Source organism: Sciurus carolinensis, chromosome 4, assembly GCF_902686445.1.
Source record: "Sciurus carolinensis chromosome 4, mSciCar1.2, whole genome shotgun sequence".
Classification (NCBI taxonomy): domain Eukaryota; kingdom Metazoa; phylum Chordata; class Mammalia; order Rodentia; family Sciuridae; genus Sciurus; species Sciurus carolinensis.
The window spans coordinates 116589058-116607262 of NC_062216.1; the positions used below are offsets into that span (position 1 = coordinate 116589058).

General features: G+C 52.4%; 1 protein-coding gene across 1 annotated transcript; it reads right to left on the minus strand.

Annotated features, from left to right (window-relative positions):
• Positions 1 to 423: 423 nt before the first annotated feature.
• Positions 424 to 17856, minus strand: Ankrd52 (ankyrin repeat domain 52). Its single transcript, XM_047548046.1, has 28 exons — positions 17395 to 17856; positions 16992 to 17075; positions 16467 to 16545; positions 16205 to 16275; positions 15014 to 15214; positions 14326 to 14413; positions 14046 to 14188; positions 13553 to 13765; positions 13235 to 13313; positions 12848 to 12962; positions 12350 to 12432; positions 12130 to 12247; positions 11865 to 11933; positions 11561 to 11701; positions 11400 to 11480; positions 9685 to 9796; positions 9418 to 9489; positions 8971 to 9172; positions 8641 to 8728; positions 8445 to 8562; positions 7523 to 7742; positions 7266 to 7353; positions 7080 to 7163; positions 6830 to 6975; positions 6515 to 6597; positions 5920 to 6002; positions 5671 to 5762; positions 424 to 5251 (listed from the first exon to the last, which is right to left on the minus strand). Exons 1-28 carry the CDS (start codon positions 17419 to 17421, stop codon positions 5001 to 5003), a joined length of 3231 nt encoding a protein of 1076 aa, XP_047404002.1. The 5' UTR covers positions 17422 to 17856; the 3' UTR covers positions 424 to 5000.
• Positions 17857 to 18205: the final 349 nt, after the last annotated feature.

Genomic DNA, 18205 nt, shown 5'->3' on the forward strand with positions numbered 1-18205 from the left:
AGGTGGATCTGGGGCAGGGAGAAGGGCAGGAATGGGAAAATTGCTTAGAGAAAGATTCAACTAGAATCCAGTGAATTGTGCTCAGTTCTCTTTACTTCCTACAACCGAGTACATGGGTCACAGGGTGGAGGGTGCAACAGGACATGGAACATGCCCCTCCGTGCCCCCCAACACACACCTGCACACAGGATGGTGGTGTCTGCAGCATCACAGGTCATGCAGGGCATGGGGAAGGGGAAGTTCACACACACATAGATGCCCACAGTGGGTACCAGACAGAGAACACCCCTGAATATACACAGCTGTACATGGGGAACCCCCAGGTCCCCACCCCAACCCTCTCCCCTGTCTTGCCATTCCCCAGGCAGGGGAACTGTATTGCTTTGAGAGAGCCACCCCAGGGGCTGCTCTGCCAGGCACCCTCCCCTCCCACCCACCCCCATTTTGGCACATCTGCAAGACACACGGCAGCGAGAGTAGGCACCCTCCCTCCCAAGCTTCTGTGGCTCGGAGTTGGAGAAGGGGGTAGGAGACTTCGTCCTCCATCTTTCCCCTAGCCCTTCCCAAACCCCTGCCAAACCCACTCCAGCCAGGACCCACCCCCACCCCCAAACACACACATACAAAGCTGAGCTATCCAGGAATACAAGCAGAACAAGGAGATTGTCCGGGATGGGAGTGGAGGCAGTGGGGAAAGACTGGAAGCAGAGCCCCACCCTGGTGTGGGGTAAGACTGGCACAACAGCTACTTTAGTGCAATTGGAGGGGGTGCCCAGAGTGAGGATGGAGATGGGAGGGAAGGCTCTCCCCACATTCCATGGGGCAGTCAGACTTACGGACTCCCCAGGGAAAGGGCCTAGCAGGAGTAAGCGAGGGCCGAGGGCAGATCCTCTCGTCACCCGCCACCCTCTGCCCTCCCAAATGCAGTGACAGTGTCCCCCTCACACCTATGTGGGCAACAGCAGCCTCGGAGTCAGTACCTTCAAGTAATTCAAAGAGCAGACCCTCCCCACCCCAGCTCCCTCCCATCTCTGGGATTTGGTCGCTTCTCTAGGGGTTGGGTCAGGAGGAAGGAGTCCCCAAGTCAGAACCTTCCCTCTCTACCTCCCTCTTCCCAGACCACTGGGCTTGGTCCTCAAAGATTCCTTACCTCCGCCCTTGTCCAACCTGGGTCAAGGCTGCGGAGGGCTGGAGCCACCACAATTAGAGGGAAAGGGGCTGCTTTGCTCCTTATCCCTCCTCTTAAAAGGTAGGGTTCAAACTTGGCGGGATGGGGGCCCACACTGGTTTGCCCCAGGAGTAGGGTTTCTGGGCTAGGGTCTGTAAGGCTATTTTCCTTTGCGGTGGGAAGGGGAGGCAAGGGATGAAGACCGGGTGTGGGGAGAGGGTGAGAAATGGCTGAGAGGGAAGGAGGAAGGGGCCACCCCACTGGAGCATAGTCACTGGAGTCATTTCGACAAAGAAACACTCATGTGCATAAGATACAGAGTGTGCCTACTCCCAGCCCCGCCAGCCTGTCCCACCCCGCCTCTCAGGACCCCTTCTAAGACCGCGGAGAAGGTTTGGGGGTACAGTTGTAGAACCGTTCACTCTGGCCCCACCCATCCTACCACCAGCCTCTTCTCCCCTTCTAGGTCCAGGGAGTAAGAAGGTGCTCAGGTGGGCAGACAGCGGTGGAAACAGTATTGAGTTTTCCTTTGGTTACATATTGAAGGCAAAGGTGAGCTGGACTTACAGTCAAAACGGATAGGGGTGAGAAAGGAAGAGGGGCCATGGCTGGGGTTGGAGAGGGAGGCAGACCCTCCTCAGCCCCTCCACCCCGAGGAACACACGTCTATGTGGGGTGGCAGTCCCTCAGTCTCATCTCTCCCACCCCCCACAGCACCAAACAAAAGGAGAAGCCCCCTCCCCCCAGGGCTGCTCCCCACCCCAACCTGGGCTGTACATTCAGTGGTTCTCAGCAGTCCTATGGCTCAGGGGGCCACGAGTGGGGGAGGTGGCCCATCAGTCTCAGTTGGACAGTGGCAGTGACCCAGGTCTGTTGGCCCATCCAAGGACCTACAGTTTGTGCCATTTGTTTTTCTGAAGGATAGAACACAACCCTACCAAAGCCACCGCCCAATCAGAAACATTCCCCCAAAATCAGAAACTAAAAGCTGGCTCTTTTCACGTCGCCCTCTGATTCACACATCTGTCTCCTGTGTAGCCCTCGCTCCATCTCCTTTGCTGGGACCTGGGGCTGCTCCCAGGGTCCTCACTTAAAATAGGCCTTTTCACAAAAGTGCTTATTACTTGAAGCAAGTGCTTTAGAGCTGCGGTGGGGAGAGGGGGAGGGGAGAAGGGAGGGTAAAGAGAAGGAGATGCTTCCTCCCCCACCCAACCCCCTAAGATTGGGGGGCATTCTGCCTATTTTACTTCTCCACACCCGTTTAAGTCAAAGAGGTTAAAAAAAAATTCTTAACATTAAAATAAATATGCAGTGGCCATGAGAATGGTCAAAATGCTTCAAAAAACACTAGGGACTGGGGAAATAGGGCTGGGGTGCAGGATTTCCTTTGGCATAAGGAGAGGAGGCTGCTTGCCCTCCAGGCCTCCTCACAGCCACATGAGGAGGGACAGAGAACTCCCTGCCACCTTCCCAGCACTGCTGACAGTGTGCCAAGGGGCAGCAGGGAACACACAGCCACCAGAAATCTCATCTAGCAAAACAAAACAATGGGGCTCCTGACAAATACTCAGATTCTTCCTGTCATTGCCAAGCATTGATAAAGGAGAACACGACTGATACCCCAAGTCTTCCCCACAGGACCCATCTCCCTGCTCCTTGTGCCCCCCACCACCTAATTCCCAGCACCAAAATGAGAGGGAGGGGGTGGAATGGGAAGATTTTAGGAGAGAGAATTGAAGTTAGGGGGCGAGCTTTGCAGAACCAGCAGGGTTGGGGTGGGGGCAGCAGCCCTTAAGAGAGGTCACATTGATTGTCGTATAGGGGAGGACAGGGTATGAAGGGTGGTGGGCAAGAGGGGCATCGCAAGGCCCTTTGGCTTTGAAAACAAAAATAAAAACTAAAAGCTGCACAATCCTTCTCACCAATAATGGTCATTTGGAAGCCTTGAAATGGTTTAGGATCTGGGGGTTGGGGGAAGCAAGACACAGAGACAGGGGATTAAAAGGGACCATGAATAAAATAAGGACTGGACAAACACCCCAGGCTTCAGGGAACCAGCATGAGGTAAGGTTAAGGGTATCTGTGGGGAGGGAGGGAGGGATCCCTGGGACAGCCCCTCTCCCCTCAGCCCACCCTTGGTTAAGGTGGCAAGACATTTGGGGGACACAAATGAAAAATGGTAAGATTGTGAATAAAGCAAGCTTGCATGGGGAAGGTGGCTGAGGGATTCCCTAGGGGAGACCCTGTACTGTGTAAACGAAGCCTGTCCAGTTCTTGGGGGACAATACTGATGACAGCCAAACTGGGCAAGGATGCATTGTGTGAGTGGGTAGGGGGGCAGGACCTCTATTCAAGTTCTGTGTCTTGGCCCCTGGCTGAGGTATTGAGTGTGAGGAAGGGGACACTGGGCTACAAGAGTGGGTCCAACTATGCAGAGGCTTACCTAGCAGACGGATGGACAGGGCATCTATTGGGACCAGGGCCAGATTCAATGCTACATTTAGAGAGAAAACTGCCCCCTCCTTACTCCAGCCCAGTTTGGCTTCTGGGGTGCACCTTCTAGGAATCTTACCAATGCAGCCCCCAGCTCAATTCTCTCTCTCCCCCTGCTGGGAAGGCAGGGGACCAAGCCTCAATATCTACCTGTCACTCTCTCTGTCAGAGCTTCCTCCTCACATAGGAGGGAGGCCTGCTTCTCCAACTCATGGCCACAGTCCCTAGTCTGCCCTGCCCCTCCCACCATCTTTGGCTTCAGATCAGGAGTGACTGGGGTAGCGGTTACTCTCAGACACGACAGGAGATGAAGGCAGACAGGGGGCATAAAGGAACTCTGGGATTGGGGGCACAGGAGGAACACAGTCCCTCCCTCCACACACATGCAAGCACATGCCTGAAACATGGAGGACAGACTAGGGCTGTGGTTTTGAAATGGGCAGGAAATTAATGTTTCTTCCCCTAAAGGATAAAATGCTTACTTAAAAATTCATGACAAGCCTCAAAGTTCAGGGAGAGAAGGGCCAGGGAGGGCATGGCCACAGGCTCCCTCTCCCAAAAGAAGTGAAAAGAAAGAAGCAAGGTTAAAGTGCGTGGTTGGGGGCCAGGCCAGAAATGGGAGGAAAGGAGGGGGCAGGCTGTGGGGGCAGAACCAGCCCTTGATTTGCATATGAGGAGCCAGGGGAGAGTGCAGGATTGGGGCCCAGGTACAGTAGTTGCTGCTTCAAGTGTTTTGCATTTGAACTTTAGGGGTGGTAGGGTACAGAGTAGGGGAAAAGCTCCAGGCCCCAGTGCTAAATACCTCCCCCCTCATCCTCTAGCTGCCCCTGAAGGGGGAGGGAGACACCCCCAGAGTGCTCACACAGTACCAGAAATTAAGGCTTCTCACTGCTGCAGGGATGGAGGGATCGGCCGAGCAGGGAGGCAGTGATGGGTATGAAAGAAGAGGAGGGATCTGCCTGGCAGTAGTGGCAGGGGGAAGGTGGACACAGAGAGGAGAGTCAGAAGGAAGAGTATGGGGAGCTGGCAGCAGAAAGGGGAGCTGAAAGATGGAGTGAGAGAGGGGGAGCCAGGCATTCAGCAATCATTTTGGGACACTTGGCAGAAGGGATTGCCCTGGGGGTACCAAGGGCCTGGGGTGCTCCCTGTCAGTCCCAGACCCCTGCCAGGCCAGGATGGTGTGGCAAAGGGGTGAGCAGCTGCTCCCCAGTGCTTCCTTTCCCCCTCCGCCCCACCACCCAGTCGTGTTCTCCTTTAAAGTGCCCTAAATGTTTAGACTTTTTCTAAATAAATAGAATACGATATCAAGCCACCGGCAGGGGAAGGGACACTGGAGGGGCTACTCAGAGTAGCAGCCATCTAACCCAATGGCGCCATGCCGCTCCTGGCTGTAGGGGCAGGAGGCCCCGTGGGGCAGGGCACCGCAGCCACCCACCGTCTTGGCGGCTGCGATGCCGCAGTTCTTGAGCAGGCTGAAGCTGAAAGGACTAACAGCGTCCTTGGGTGGGAAAGGCTTCATGGTGGAAAGGATCAAGGCCAGGCAGTCTGCCACATCTTTGTTGGGGGCGCAGGCCAGTGCTGGGGTATGACCTGCAGGGTCAAGAGGGAGAACTGAAGCAGAGGATTTTGTATTCCTGGATCTCTATCTACCTGCCCCTGGACCCTAAGCTCTTATCTATGGAGTGGAGCCAAGGCAGGCAAGCACCTAGAATGGTCAGCAATCAAGGGAGGTGAGGGCCACGGAGGCTAACAGGCAGATTTTGAGTGTGGGGTAAAGGGTAGAGCATGGGGTCAGAAGCCCAGGGTGTGTGGGAGATCTTTCTGACTGCTGGCTCCATCTAGTTCCATCAGACTCCACTCTGAGACTCAGAGTACTGGTGTCGGGTCCCTGTTCTCAACACTTCCCTTGGGAAGAAAATCTCATTTATAGCAAAGTGAAGACATCACCTCCTGAAGAATATCCCTGACCCCAAACCCAGGAAAGGCAGAAGACTCCAGACCCCACCCACCTTCTTCATCCACAGCCAGCACTGTGGCCCCACGACTCAGCAGGGCCTGCACCACAGAAGCTAGACCATTCCGGGCAGCAATGTGGAGTGGCCTTGAGTAAAGGAAAGAAAAAGAAGGCACATGAAGTCAGCAGGAGGCCAAGCTGGCAAGGACATTGAAGAAATACTGTGAGCTCCCCATATCCCGGGGGCTGCATTTTTCAGCCACCTGCCTTCCCCAGCCAGGAGCCCCTTTCCCCAGGCACTTACATCTGCAGCGCACTGTTGGTAGCATTGATAAGGCCAAGGTCTTGGGTTTCTGCCAGGATCATGAGGGCACATTTCTCATGGCCCTGAGGGAAAAGAACAGAGAGAGTGGAGACTTGTGAGGTGGAAACATGACAAGCAACAGGGTAGAAGATGGAGAGGGTGGCAAGTAGACAAGGAGGTGTCCCACCAGTTAGATAGGCCGGACAACCCTGACTTCTACTCTAGTGCTCTCTGCAATCAAGACCTGCCCCGCCTTGCCCAGCATGGTGGCACATGCCTGTAATCCCAGCGATTCAGGAGGCTGAGGCAGGAGGAGCAAAAGTTCAAGGATAGCCTCAACAACTTACTGAGACCATCTTAAAATAAAAAGGGTTGGAGATGCAGCTCAGTGGTAAAGCATCCCTGAGTTCAATTCCCAGTACCAAAAAATAACAGGGCTGGGGATATAGTCAGTTGGTAGAATGCTTGCCTTGCAAGCATAAGGCCCTGGGTCCTGGGTTCAATCCCCAGCACTGCAAAAAAAAAAAAAAAAAGACCTACTCCTGGCCTCAGGTTCTAGTCTTTATGCAACCCCACACCCAACTCCAGGTAATACCTTGCTACAAGCCAAGTGGAGGGCAGTATTCTTGTTCTCATCTAGCACAGTCAGGTCTGCCTTCCCACGATATAGCAGAAATTCTACAACAGAAATGGGACAGAGGGATTGATGCCTCCCTCCAGGGCAGTCATCACCCCAGCTCTCCACCCTCCTATCTGCATATACTTTGCTTCCCACCCACAGTGGATGAGACATCCAAAGACATACTCCTGCATCCTGAACCCCAGCCCCAGTCAGCTCACATAAGCGAGGCTGCCCTATTCTACAAACACCCCCAGGAGTGCCTCTCTTCCACAGCTGGCCCCTACACACCCACAGCAGCGGTCTGCCCGTTCTCAGCCGCCGTCATGAGCGCAGTGCGGCCAGTGTGGTCAGTGGCGTTCACCTCGGCTTGATGCTGTAGCAGCATCCGGAGCCCAGAGACATTGTCCGCGAAGGCAGCGGCGTGAAGGGGGGTCCTGGGGGGGCCAGGATAGAGTGAAATAAGGAAGGCTCTTCTGCCTAGGTAGAACGCAGAAGCCAGAGGCAGCTCAGGCTTCCCCCCAAGACTTCCATTACTCACCGTCCTTTGGCGTCTCGGCTGTTCACAATCTTGGCACCCAGAGCTCCCAGCAGCATCTCTGTGGTGCTGTCCTGGTTATTAATTCTGGGGGATAGGGAGGAGGAATCAGGAGGGACAAGGGAAATGGACTTCCTGCTCCAGGTCGAAGTGCTCTGAGAGGGGACTGACACAGAGAAAGGGACTTACACTGCACAGTGCAAAGGAGTGAAGGGGTTTCCCTCTAGGTATGAAAATGGGCTGTGTTCAAGTAACAACTCCAGACAATCTTCATGTCCTGGGTAGGAGAAGGAAAATATGGTGATGGGGAGAAATGGCAAGGTCTCTCTACCTGTTCTGTCCTCTCTGTCTCTGACTCTCCATTCCAGATCCCCCACCCCCACAAACCACCTTCCTTCTCTATACTCCACATAGATTCCTACACCTGCCAAAGGTCCCACCCATACCAGTGTAGGAGGCCCAGTGCATGGGCGAGTATCCGCTGTAATCCACCCCAGCATCTAAGGGGTCTGTGGAAAGGGCAGCCTGAAGTAGGGTGCGCAGTACTGCAGTGTGGCCACAGGCTGAGGCCAGGTGAATGGGTGTGCGTCCCTTAAAGTCTCGGCACAGCACAAATGCATCATGGTCCAGCAGGGCAGCCAGGCAGTCCTCACAGCCAGTCACTGCCTACAGGGAACACAGGTGAGAGTAAGAGTAAGGAACCACTCCCTTTCCACTGGTCAGTCACTGGGGGCTGGCCCAGGAATAAGAACCACCTCCTGGGCTCTGTTGTCTCTACAAGGATTTTAAAGTTAGGAATCAATCTCTCCCTCCCTGACTCTGACAACAGGCAAGATGACCAAAATTAATCCTGGAGCTCTGGAATGAAAGACCAAAAGGAGAGTAAGGAGAATGAGGGATTAAAGAATCTTGTGGGAAAGCCAGGCATGCCTGTAGTCCCAGCTACCTGGGAGGTTGAGGCAAGGATTGCTTGAGCCCAGAAGTTTAAGGGCAGCCTAGACAACAGAGGGAGACGCCATTTCAAAAAAAAAAGAATCCTGGGGGAGGAGGAGGCAGTTTTAGAACAGGTGATTATGGAGAAGATCTGGGTGATGGCATCACTACCCAATGGGACAGGGGCAACAAGGTATCTTGAACACATCTGGACTGTGTGCATGTGGCTGCATGTGATGACAAAGCAGTGTCATCAGGTAAATCAGCTGGGGATGTCAGGTACTCATCCTGACACAGGCCCAAATATAGCAGCAAACATAGGCCCAGTGATATCCCAGGCACAAAATCCAGGCCTGCCTCCTAGACTCTCTTGTGCCTGCTGCAGTGATTCCTACTCTCCCCACATTGAGGCCTGTTTGTAAGGAGCTCACTCACCCCACGGTGGAGGGCGGTGCGACCCCGGAGGTCAGCAGCATCAGCTGTGGATCCTTTCTCTAGCAGCAGATGTACACAGTCCACATGGCCATTCATGATGGCCAGCATTAGTGGGGTTCTACAGAGGGAATAGGAAAAAGGGTGAGGATCCAGCAAGGATGGGAAAACCTGCACCCTTCCCCTTGCCCACACTCACTGTCCGTAGGCATCCATGACATCTGTGATGTCAGCACGTTCCCCACTGTCAATCAGCAAGTGCAGGGAATCAGTGTGGCCAGAGGCAGCTAAGAGAAAAGGCAGCCTGTGTCAGGACAGCATCAGGAGAGAGGGAGGCCAGGTTAGCCTAATGGACTCAAGGGTTGAGGGTATGGGAAAGCCTGTAACAGGGAGAAATTTCCAGGGTAGGAAGCTATAAATCAGGACTTTTTAAGTTTTCATCTTCCTTGCCCTACCCCACTTAGTCCTAACTGTTCAGGAGGGATTTGGTATGGCAAGGGGAGAGCAGCAGCCTGAAGTGAGTACTAACCAGCAGCGTGTAGGGGTGTCCACTTGCGCTTGCGCTCCTTGATGAGGGCAGAGGCGCCATGGGCTGTAAGCACCTCCACACACTCAGTAGAGCCTCGCTCAGTAGCCAGGAAGAGCGCAGTCCGGCCCTTGTGGTCCCTTACATCCAGATTCACTAGCGTCTCAGCCAGTGTCTTCAGGGCTTCACAGTGACCGTTATAGGCCTAGAGTGGAGCAGGTAATCAATGGATATAGCTGTTGAGTCCCCTGGGGCAGAGGGTCCAGGCATTAGTCCTCCACAAGCTCCCTGGACCCCTCAGGTATCTTTCCTGCACTGTGCCCATCCTCTGTTTGCCAAATCCCCAGAAGAAGGCAGAAGCAAGGATGGAGTCACAAGTGCTAGGACCCTTGTATGAGCCAGGGGGCAGGAAGAGACAAGGAAGACTAAAGGAAAAGACATGGAACTCACAGCTAAGTGCAAAGGGCTGACTGGAATGGTGCTCTCCACATCCTCCAGGCAGTTAAAGGACATTTCTAAGAGCTGGAATGGAGGGGAAAGCAGGTGCTGAGATTCTGGAACTTCCAAGATATTGCCACCTGGCAACACTCACAGCCTGGACCTGAAGACCACATCTGATTCAACTGACCCTTGGTTTCAGAACCATAAATCCAAAGACAGACTGTGGGTCCTGGCCCTGCCTCCCTTCCCCTAGGCTGAGTCCCAACACATACATACCAGTTCGAGGTTCTGTCTATTGCCATAGGCGGCTGCATAGTGCACAGCTGTGTAGCCCTGCCTGTCCCGCAGGGAGGGGTCTGCACCATTATCCAGTAAGAATTCCAGACAGCTGGGGAGCAAGAGTAGATTGTGAGGCAGGGACAGGCCCAGCCCAGGGCACAGTTCTGGGGGTGCAGAGGAGAGCAGCAAGGGAGATGCACAGGCCACCCTCTGCTCTACGTAGGCTCTCTAAATCCTGTCCATTCTTCCACCCCAGCTCCAGACCCACTTTCTTCACAAAGTCTGCCCCAGGACACTGACTTCAATGCCCTCCTTCATCCTCTGGACAGTCTCCTGGAGAACCTGGGCACACTGTTCAGCTACCAGCCTTCTGCTGGTCAACAGGCTTGCCTTGTCTCCAGGCTTATTAAGCTCTTTCTAGAAGGTCTGCTCCTCCCAGCCTGTCTGAAGAAATCCAAAGCACAGCAAACTAAGCTCCTATCCTCTGTAAGACCTTCCCAACCTACCTGGTTAGTTGCTTCCTCCTCTGCATTCCCTTGGCACCCTCTTACACCTTACTTGCAAGAGCAATAATAAGGTATTTAGCACTATGTGTCAAGTACTTTGCAAAGCACTTCATGTGTGTTTAAGTCTCATAATGATCCTCACAGTTAGATACTATTTTTATCACTACTATGATTAAGGAAACTGAGGCACAGCAAGGTTGAGAAACTTGCCACAAAGTTCACTAAGAGCTAAGTCTCCTAGATTTTAGTGCCCTTTATTTTTCAAAAATAAACTTTTTATTTTAGAACAGCCTTAGATTTACAGAAAAACTGTGAGGATAGTACAGTTTTCATATACATCACACCTAGTTCCCCCTATTATTAACTTCTTTCATTAATAAGTGTCTTTTTATATTTATTTTCCCAAGTGATTAGCTCTTTTTTTTTTTTTTGGTACTAGGGATTGAACCCTGGGTTATTACTAAGCCACATCCCTAACCTTTTAATATTTTATTTAGAGACAGGATCTCACTAAGTTGCTTAGGGCCTCACTGAGTTGTTGAGGCTGGTTTTGACCTTGCAAACCTCCTGCCTCAGCCTCCCAAGCCACTGGGATTACAAGTGTGCACAACTGTGCCTGGCGAGTAATTTTTTGTTTGTTTATTTTAACATTTTTTTAAGTTGTAGATGGACAAGATACTTTTATTTTATTTATTTATTTTTATGTGGTGCTGAGAATCAAACCCAGCACTTCACACATGCTAGGCAAGTGCTCTACCACTGAGCTACAACCCCAGCCCTAGTAATTCATCTTTGATCCTTATACCAACTGGAGGTGTAGCTCTGTGACAAAATGTTTGCCTAGCATAAGCAAGGCCCTGTGTTCGATCCCAACACTGCAAATAAATAAATAAATAAATAAATAGCTTATCCTTGGTACCCAATAACCTAGTAAATAAATATTCAATTAAAGTTTGTTGAATAAGCAAATGACTTTGTGTATTTAGTTTTCAAATTCTTCTCAAGAAGCCCTTCCATTCCTTGAGAAGAGTTACCTTTCATATTTTTTACTTAACCTACACCCAGAGTGCTCCACATGTGCTGCTGGCTGACCAATGGGATAACAGGGACCACAGTAGCATGGTGGTAGTGATACAAAATGAGTGGGAGAATTATGGGGCAGGGCTAGCACTGTGGAAAGTATATCCCAGGCCTCCCAGTACTCACAAGAAGGCCTCCTTCCTGCGGGACTCCTTCAGTGGCTCGTCCTCTTCAGCATCGTGGCTGGAAGCAGTGTGGGGTTCCGCTCTACAGAAGACAAAGTAAAGAAGTTGGGGATGGCACAGGGAGGTGCATGGGGTTGGAAAGGGCCAAACTGGGAGCCTCACCTCCGATAAGTGTCAGAGGCAGCAGCATAGTGGAGTGGGGAGCAGCCTTTACAATCAGCCTCGTTGACTCCTGCCCCAGCAGTTACCAGTGTCACTGCACATTGGTAGCTACCATTGGCAGCTGCATAGTGCAGTGGGGTCCTGGGGAACAGATGAAGAAAGAATGAAGGAACCAGGGAGAGATCCAAATGCAACCAGATGTGCAGCCAAAAGTTACTTTGCAACACTCTCCCATAGTCCCTCCCACAACCCCTCGCACCACTCTCACACACTCTCTGCATCTGTACCATAAATATTAACTTACCTTCCAAATTTGTCTCTCCGCCTCAGGTCGGCTCCACTGCTCAATAACAAATTAAGACATTCAACATTCCTAAAAGGAAGACAAGGGGGAAAAGAGCCTCGAGGAGCTGAAAAAGGCCCAGGGAGGGGCTCAGAAGATGGAAGTGGGCAGCTCTTGCTGTAGCAACTACCCTTACTGTGAGAAGGGAATAGAGCTGGGCAAGCAGTGGGAGCCCCAGATCCTTGTTCTACTCTCTTCTCAAGGTTGGGAAAGAAAGAGAACGCACCCTCCAGAAGCAGCAGCATGAAGACAGGTGCGGCCAAGGTTGTCAGGTGTATTGATGTCAAACCCAGCTGAAAGCACATGCTCGTTGCTGAGTGAAGACACAATGCTGTACAGCTGACCTGGAGGGGCAGACCAGCCACACACTGCCATCAAAGAACACTTGAGCAGAAAGACCTCTGCTTCCCCAGCCACATGCCCAGCCCCAGCCTATCTACACATACCTGAGGAAAGAAGCTTCCGGCAACAGTCAGAGAATCCAAAGAGAACAGCTAAGTGCAGGGGGAACATGTCGTGGATGCCGCGCCTGGGAAGAAATTGAGGGACTCAATCCCTGGGTCAAGGTGGTACCAGTTACAGACCTCTTATTTTTCACAGTATTGGGGATTGAGCCCCAGCCTTGCACATGCTAAATAAGCACTCAGCCATTGAACTACATCTCTAGCCCTTTTTAATTTTTTGACACATGGTCTGGCTAAGTTGCTTAGGCTGGCCTGGACTTTGTGATCCTCCTGCTTCAGCCTTCTGAGTATCTGGAATCACAGACATGCACCATCATATCCAACCTCTTTTCTGTGGCCCACCACCACCACCATCCTAGGAATCAGGGTAGGAGGTTCCCCAAGTTTCCCTTTGGCAAATATCTGTGTGCCCCCATATCTGAGGTGAGGAATATGTATAGATTTGAAGTGGCCAAAAGTGGGGTCAGGGTCCTGACTCACCGGGCAGTATCCGCGCCATTGGTCATTAGGGTGCTGATGAGCAGCTCGTGTCCATAGCGAGCAGCCACATGCAGTGGCGTGTTCCCAAATTTGTCAGCACAATCAATCTCACTACCTGAAATAGATTTACACATAACAAACTCAGGCAGACCTCAATCTTAAGGCCACTCACACCATTTAGTATCACTGGAGTGCTTATTATGTACTGGGCCAGGTTAATAATGTTCTACATGTTATTTTGTTTCTTAGTCTTAGGAGACTGTGCAGGATTGAATTTCAAGTGCCTATCCTAACTGGAATATGGAGTAAAAGGAAAAAGGAAGGTAAGGGGTTTCTAGGATGAGTTCCTTAGAAAAGGAGAAGAAAGTACAAAGTCTGAGTCCATACCATTTTGGATAAGGATCTGGGATCGTGTGAAACGGCCATGAATGGCAGCCATATGCAGAGGACTTTTCCCTTCTTTGCTCTGTGGAAACATGGCAGGTTTTTTTTCAGTGCAAAGCATAGAGAATATCCTGTTTGCCCTCCCAAAGGACACATCTCTAATTATGGAGGGGTCAGTTCACATTCTCCTGAGTCCCTGCAAGCTCTATTCACCCCAAGAGGCAAGTGGTCAAGTCCCCAGGAGAGGAATCCAAATATGGTCAGGACCCCTGAGAACCAGCTTCCTCTCCCCACTGGTCTAAGCCTCATCTCTTCAAGTACCTGATAGTTGACATCAGCCCCATTATTGACCAACAACTCCAAGCAGAGAGCGCCATTAGTGGAGACTGCAGCCACATGCAGTGGTGTGAAGCCCTTGTCATTCGGCTGGTTGACATTGGCTCCTGCATTCACCAGCTCAATAGCTACTGCATCCTGGCCCAGGTAGCAGGCGATGTGCAAAGCTGTGTTTCCAAAAGCGTTGGGCTCATCAATCTGGATTTCCAGAAGTGAGGGCAAGACATGTATCCATTTAAACAAAGTGGAGCAACACATATAGCCTAGAGTCCCAGAGATCCAACTGCCTCAGTGCCCTCAGGTTTCTAACCCGAAAGAATTAAGGCACAATTACACAATTTTATTCAGACTCTCTCACTACATCCTCCCAACCTCCTAAAACCACATGAACTACCTCAACATCTTCCTATCTCCATAACAGACTCCAGCCTTCAACTACCTGCCCTTATTGCCCAGCCCCAGAACTCAGCACCCTGACCTCAGCCCCCATCCGGAGCAGGTACTTCACCACTTCAATCTGGCCACTGGCTGCAGCTGTGTGGAGCAGCCCATAGCCCTTGCGGTCCTTACAGCCAAGGTCTGCTCCACGTGCCACCAGCAGTTTCAAGACCTCCAAATGCCCTAGGAAAAGAGAGGACATTCTCAAGGAAGGGGAGGGTAAACCATAAGCTTCTTTTTCCAAAGACTGTAAACCCCATATCCCTGCCCTAAGGACCCTAAAGGTCAAATTCCTGCTTTTCCTGTGTATACTCTCTCACCCAGAAAAGCTGCCCAGTGCAGAGGCTGCCGCTCCTTTTTGTCACAGACATTCAGGCTGGCTCCCTTGTTGAGGAGCAGGTTCACCGTCTGTATCAGGATATAAAAGACATAGAGCCAAGTTCATGCCCTCAATCTACCTAAGGGCAGAGGTCTCTCATCTCAAGAATAGGTGGAGACAGCCTAGAATAATCTACAGGACTAGCAGGAACAATGGGAGCAGGAACTAAGGAAGAAATATCAGATAGGTTTAGAAGTTTGAGGAAAACTCAACTTTGAATTTGAGGGAATTTCTTCAGATGTTCTGGTGGTTCACAATTTCTTCAAGTCTTTAAAAATGTGTCAAAACACGTTTTCTCTATCCATAAAAAGTCATATATATAAATATTTTCCATGCAATTTCAGATGGTTTATCAACCTCCAGAAGTCCAAGTCAAGAGTTTCAATCTAGGAGCTGAGTGTGTAGCTCAGTGGTAGACTACTTGCCTAGCATGCATGAGGCCCTGGGTTCAATCCTCAGAACCAAGAAAAAAAAGCATTTCAATCTAATGCAACCATTCATTTGGCAGCTTGAGCCCAAGTATTTACATAATTATCCGGGCTGCTTCTCCCCTAGGTCTGATGGCAGGGAAAGGTAAGTAGGAAGGAAAGGAAAGGGAAGGCTGGGCCTTGAGTAGTTCTAGTTCTCACCTCAAGATGCCCACTATGCACTGCATGGTGCAGAGCACTGCGCCCACTCCTGTCAGCCACATTGAGACTGCTCAATAGGGGTGCCAGAGCCTCAGCACACTTGGTGGCACGGTTGGCAGCAGCCACATGCAGTGGTGTCTGCCACAGCTTGTCCCGGGCATTCACATCTGCTGAATGTGCCAGCAGCAGCCCCAGCACCTTCTGTGGAGGGGCAGTGGACAAGAGACAAAATAGAAGGGAAGCAGGAGATAAAACAAGAGGAGGCAAAAGGAGGAACAGGTCAGCATGCACAAAGTCTCTTCTCATTTTCCCAACATTCCTAGCCTCTCTACACCTACTCCCCATCTCCTGGATCTCCTCATAGCTTAACAATCTTCCTTACCTTCCTGAGGAAAAAATGGGGATCCCTTCCTCTTCATCAAGTCACCTAAGCCAAGCCCCTGAAAACTTTCATTCACACATATATCCAACCCAAGCAAATCTATGCATGTATATCCACATCTAAATCCTCCCACTACTTCCAGAAAATATAAATGCTCCTTCTACATTAATAGCCCAAGTACCCTCCTTAGCCCTTCCATAGTCACCAAAATAATTACTACCTCAGTAAACATACAGATGCTGCTGTCTCTCCAAAACCCAGGCTAAAATGACCCTAATCACCACCCACTTCATTTCCATTGACCTCAGCCTCTACGGATGGTGGCTGGAGGTAAGGAAGTGATGGAGAATCCAAGTGGAGATCTTCCTTTTCCCTCTCTTCAAGACTGATGGTACTACAATACAGGTCCCCACTGATGATGTATGTTTAGCCCCTCTGCAGGCAACTTTCATGCTGTTGGAGGGGCAATGGATCACTATCCCCATCCCCCACAAGGAAAGAAATCTCAGTGCCTAGAGGGGGATCAGACTCAAGGTGGACCCCCAGGGAGGGATGAGTCATTCAGGCCTGGCAGCAGGGCCCCCGCAGTCTGCCAGCCCAGTGTTAAGCTCTTCCTGACGTCACATCAGCTGGCAGCACACAGCCCCCCCTTACAGCCAGTTCTAGGGGTAGAAGGGAGGAGCCAAGTTCTGGTCTCCTCCCTACCTGAGGTACAATAGCGTGTAAAAATGAAGCTCTCCAACCCTTAAGCTCCACCTTTAGTTGACTAGTTCTTTTTGGAAGAGTAAAAGGATGTGGAAGGCTCATACCTCATTTCGGGAGGCAGCAGCACGATGAAGAGGGGTCAGCCACAGTGTGTCCTTAGCATTGACATTAGCACCTATGGGGATACAATATTCTATTTTGATAGAAGGTAAGGAGGAAGGAAACCAGTGATCAGGCTAGGGAATCTGGATGGAACTGGAGCCTCGCCTGGACCAACCACCAGAGATCAATCCTTGAATATGAAAAAAGACTCCTCCCCTCTACTTCCCTCCCTAGATGCCACACCTTCCAGCTCCACACTTTCACCTGACATCAGTAGCAACTGGAGGATGGGGACATCGCCTACGTAGGCAGCAGCATGCAATGGGGTTCGCCTTTCTTGGTCCTGGAAAAGCAGAAAAAGAAGAGGTGCTATGGCGAGGAACTATCGAGGATCTCAGTTGGAGTCTTAGAGATCTAGGCCCTTCCCCACAATCTCTTCCCATAGGTTCTGCTGCGTCCTAAATCGCAGTACTGAGTCAAAGGCAAGAACCTTCGGAGGGTGGAGTCAGGGCTACTGGCCGAGAAACCACCTCCTTCTTCCAGGAGGGGTGGGGGCGCTGCAGACCCCGATGGTTCGGAAGAGAACACCGTTTCTGGGCATCCCCATCCCTACTGATCGATGCTCCAATCTTGACCTGCTCTCTAACCCCAAGGCAGAGCACACTCCCAGGGTGGGAAGAGTTGCGGCCTCATCAGAGCAAAGAAGACACGGAGCCGCCCCAGTGGGGAGGGGTCCAGAACACCGAAGGCCGGATTCGGGGCTTGCCATCCTCCCTGCTCCCAACTCACCAGCACATTGATGTTCTCCTTCTGCGAGAGGAGGGAACGCACTTCCTCCACATCTCGGCTAAAGATGGCCTGGACCAGGGGCGGCTGCAGGGAGAACCGGCATTCAGGCAGCGGGCCGGAGCCGGAACGGAACCGGGGGGTGGGGGAGCACCCATGTTGGAGGGGGGCGTCGCTGAAGGGGCTCTGCTCTGGGGGTCCTGGCTGCAGCGGATTCCCGCGGTGCCACCGCCGGTCGCCAGGCCCCCAAGGACACCAGCTCGGTTGAGGGAAGCGCAACGTGGGGCGGGGTGGGAGCCGCGGGAGTCCGGGTCTCGGGCCCAGCCTAGGCCGCACATCCCCGGGCTCGCGTGGCGGCGGCGCCGGACCCTAGAAGAAGGAAGCAGGGAAAGGCAGGAGGGCTAACCTGGTCCGTAATGCTGAGGATCCCCATGGCCCGGCCCGGGCTCCGTCCGCATCGAGATCCCGGCGGCGGCGGCGGCGGCTCCACCGGGGACACGGGGCGGCCCAGGCGGCGGCTGCGGCGGCGGCTGCGGGGAGAGCGCGGCCCCGCCTACCGGGGGGCGGGCGAGCGGGAGCCCGCAGCGCTCCCTGGCGGCGGTCCTGGGCCCGGCCGCAGGGCGCTCGCCGCGCAAGCTGTCCCCGGCCGCAGCGCCCTACGCCCAGTGCGGGCGGCCGGAGTGTCCCCGCACTCCAATCCCGCGCGCAGGCTCCTCGGCACCCCCAGCCCGCTGCGCTGTGCTCTCCGCTCCAGCCTGGCGGTCGGAGGGGTCCCCCACAACACCGTAGCGGAAACGCTGCCTCGGTCGCGAAGTGCCGCCCAACCTGAGGACCAAACGGCTGGCCAGCTCTCGCCCAGCCACGGTGCCCCTGGCTGAGCTAACTCCTCCCGACGGCGCCTCCACCCACCAAAATAGCCAGCAGACTAGGGGAAACTGTGGTGTGGATATCTGGGGATCATCTATGGCAGTAGCCCCAGAGGGAGGGAAAGCACATCTCCACTGGGTAAGATAGGAGTTGTGTCGAAAGGAAACAGCAGAAATGCTTAAACTGCAGAGAGAAATTGGAAGAAACATTCTGAACAAAATAAAACAAAACACGAAGAGGCCACTGGAGAAAGCCTTCAAGGCCAAGAGAAGAAGGGACACTTTTCAACCCCCTAAATTACCAAACACACAGGTTAAGGTGGCTACACTTAAAAAGACTCAACGGTTTCT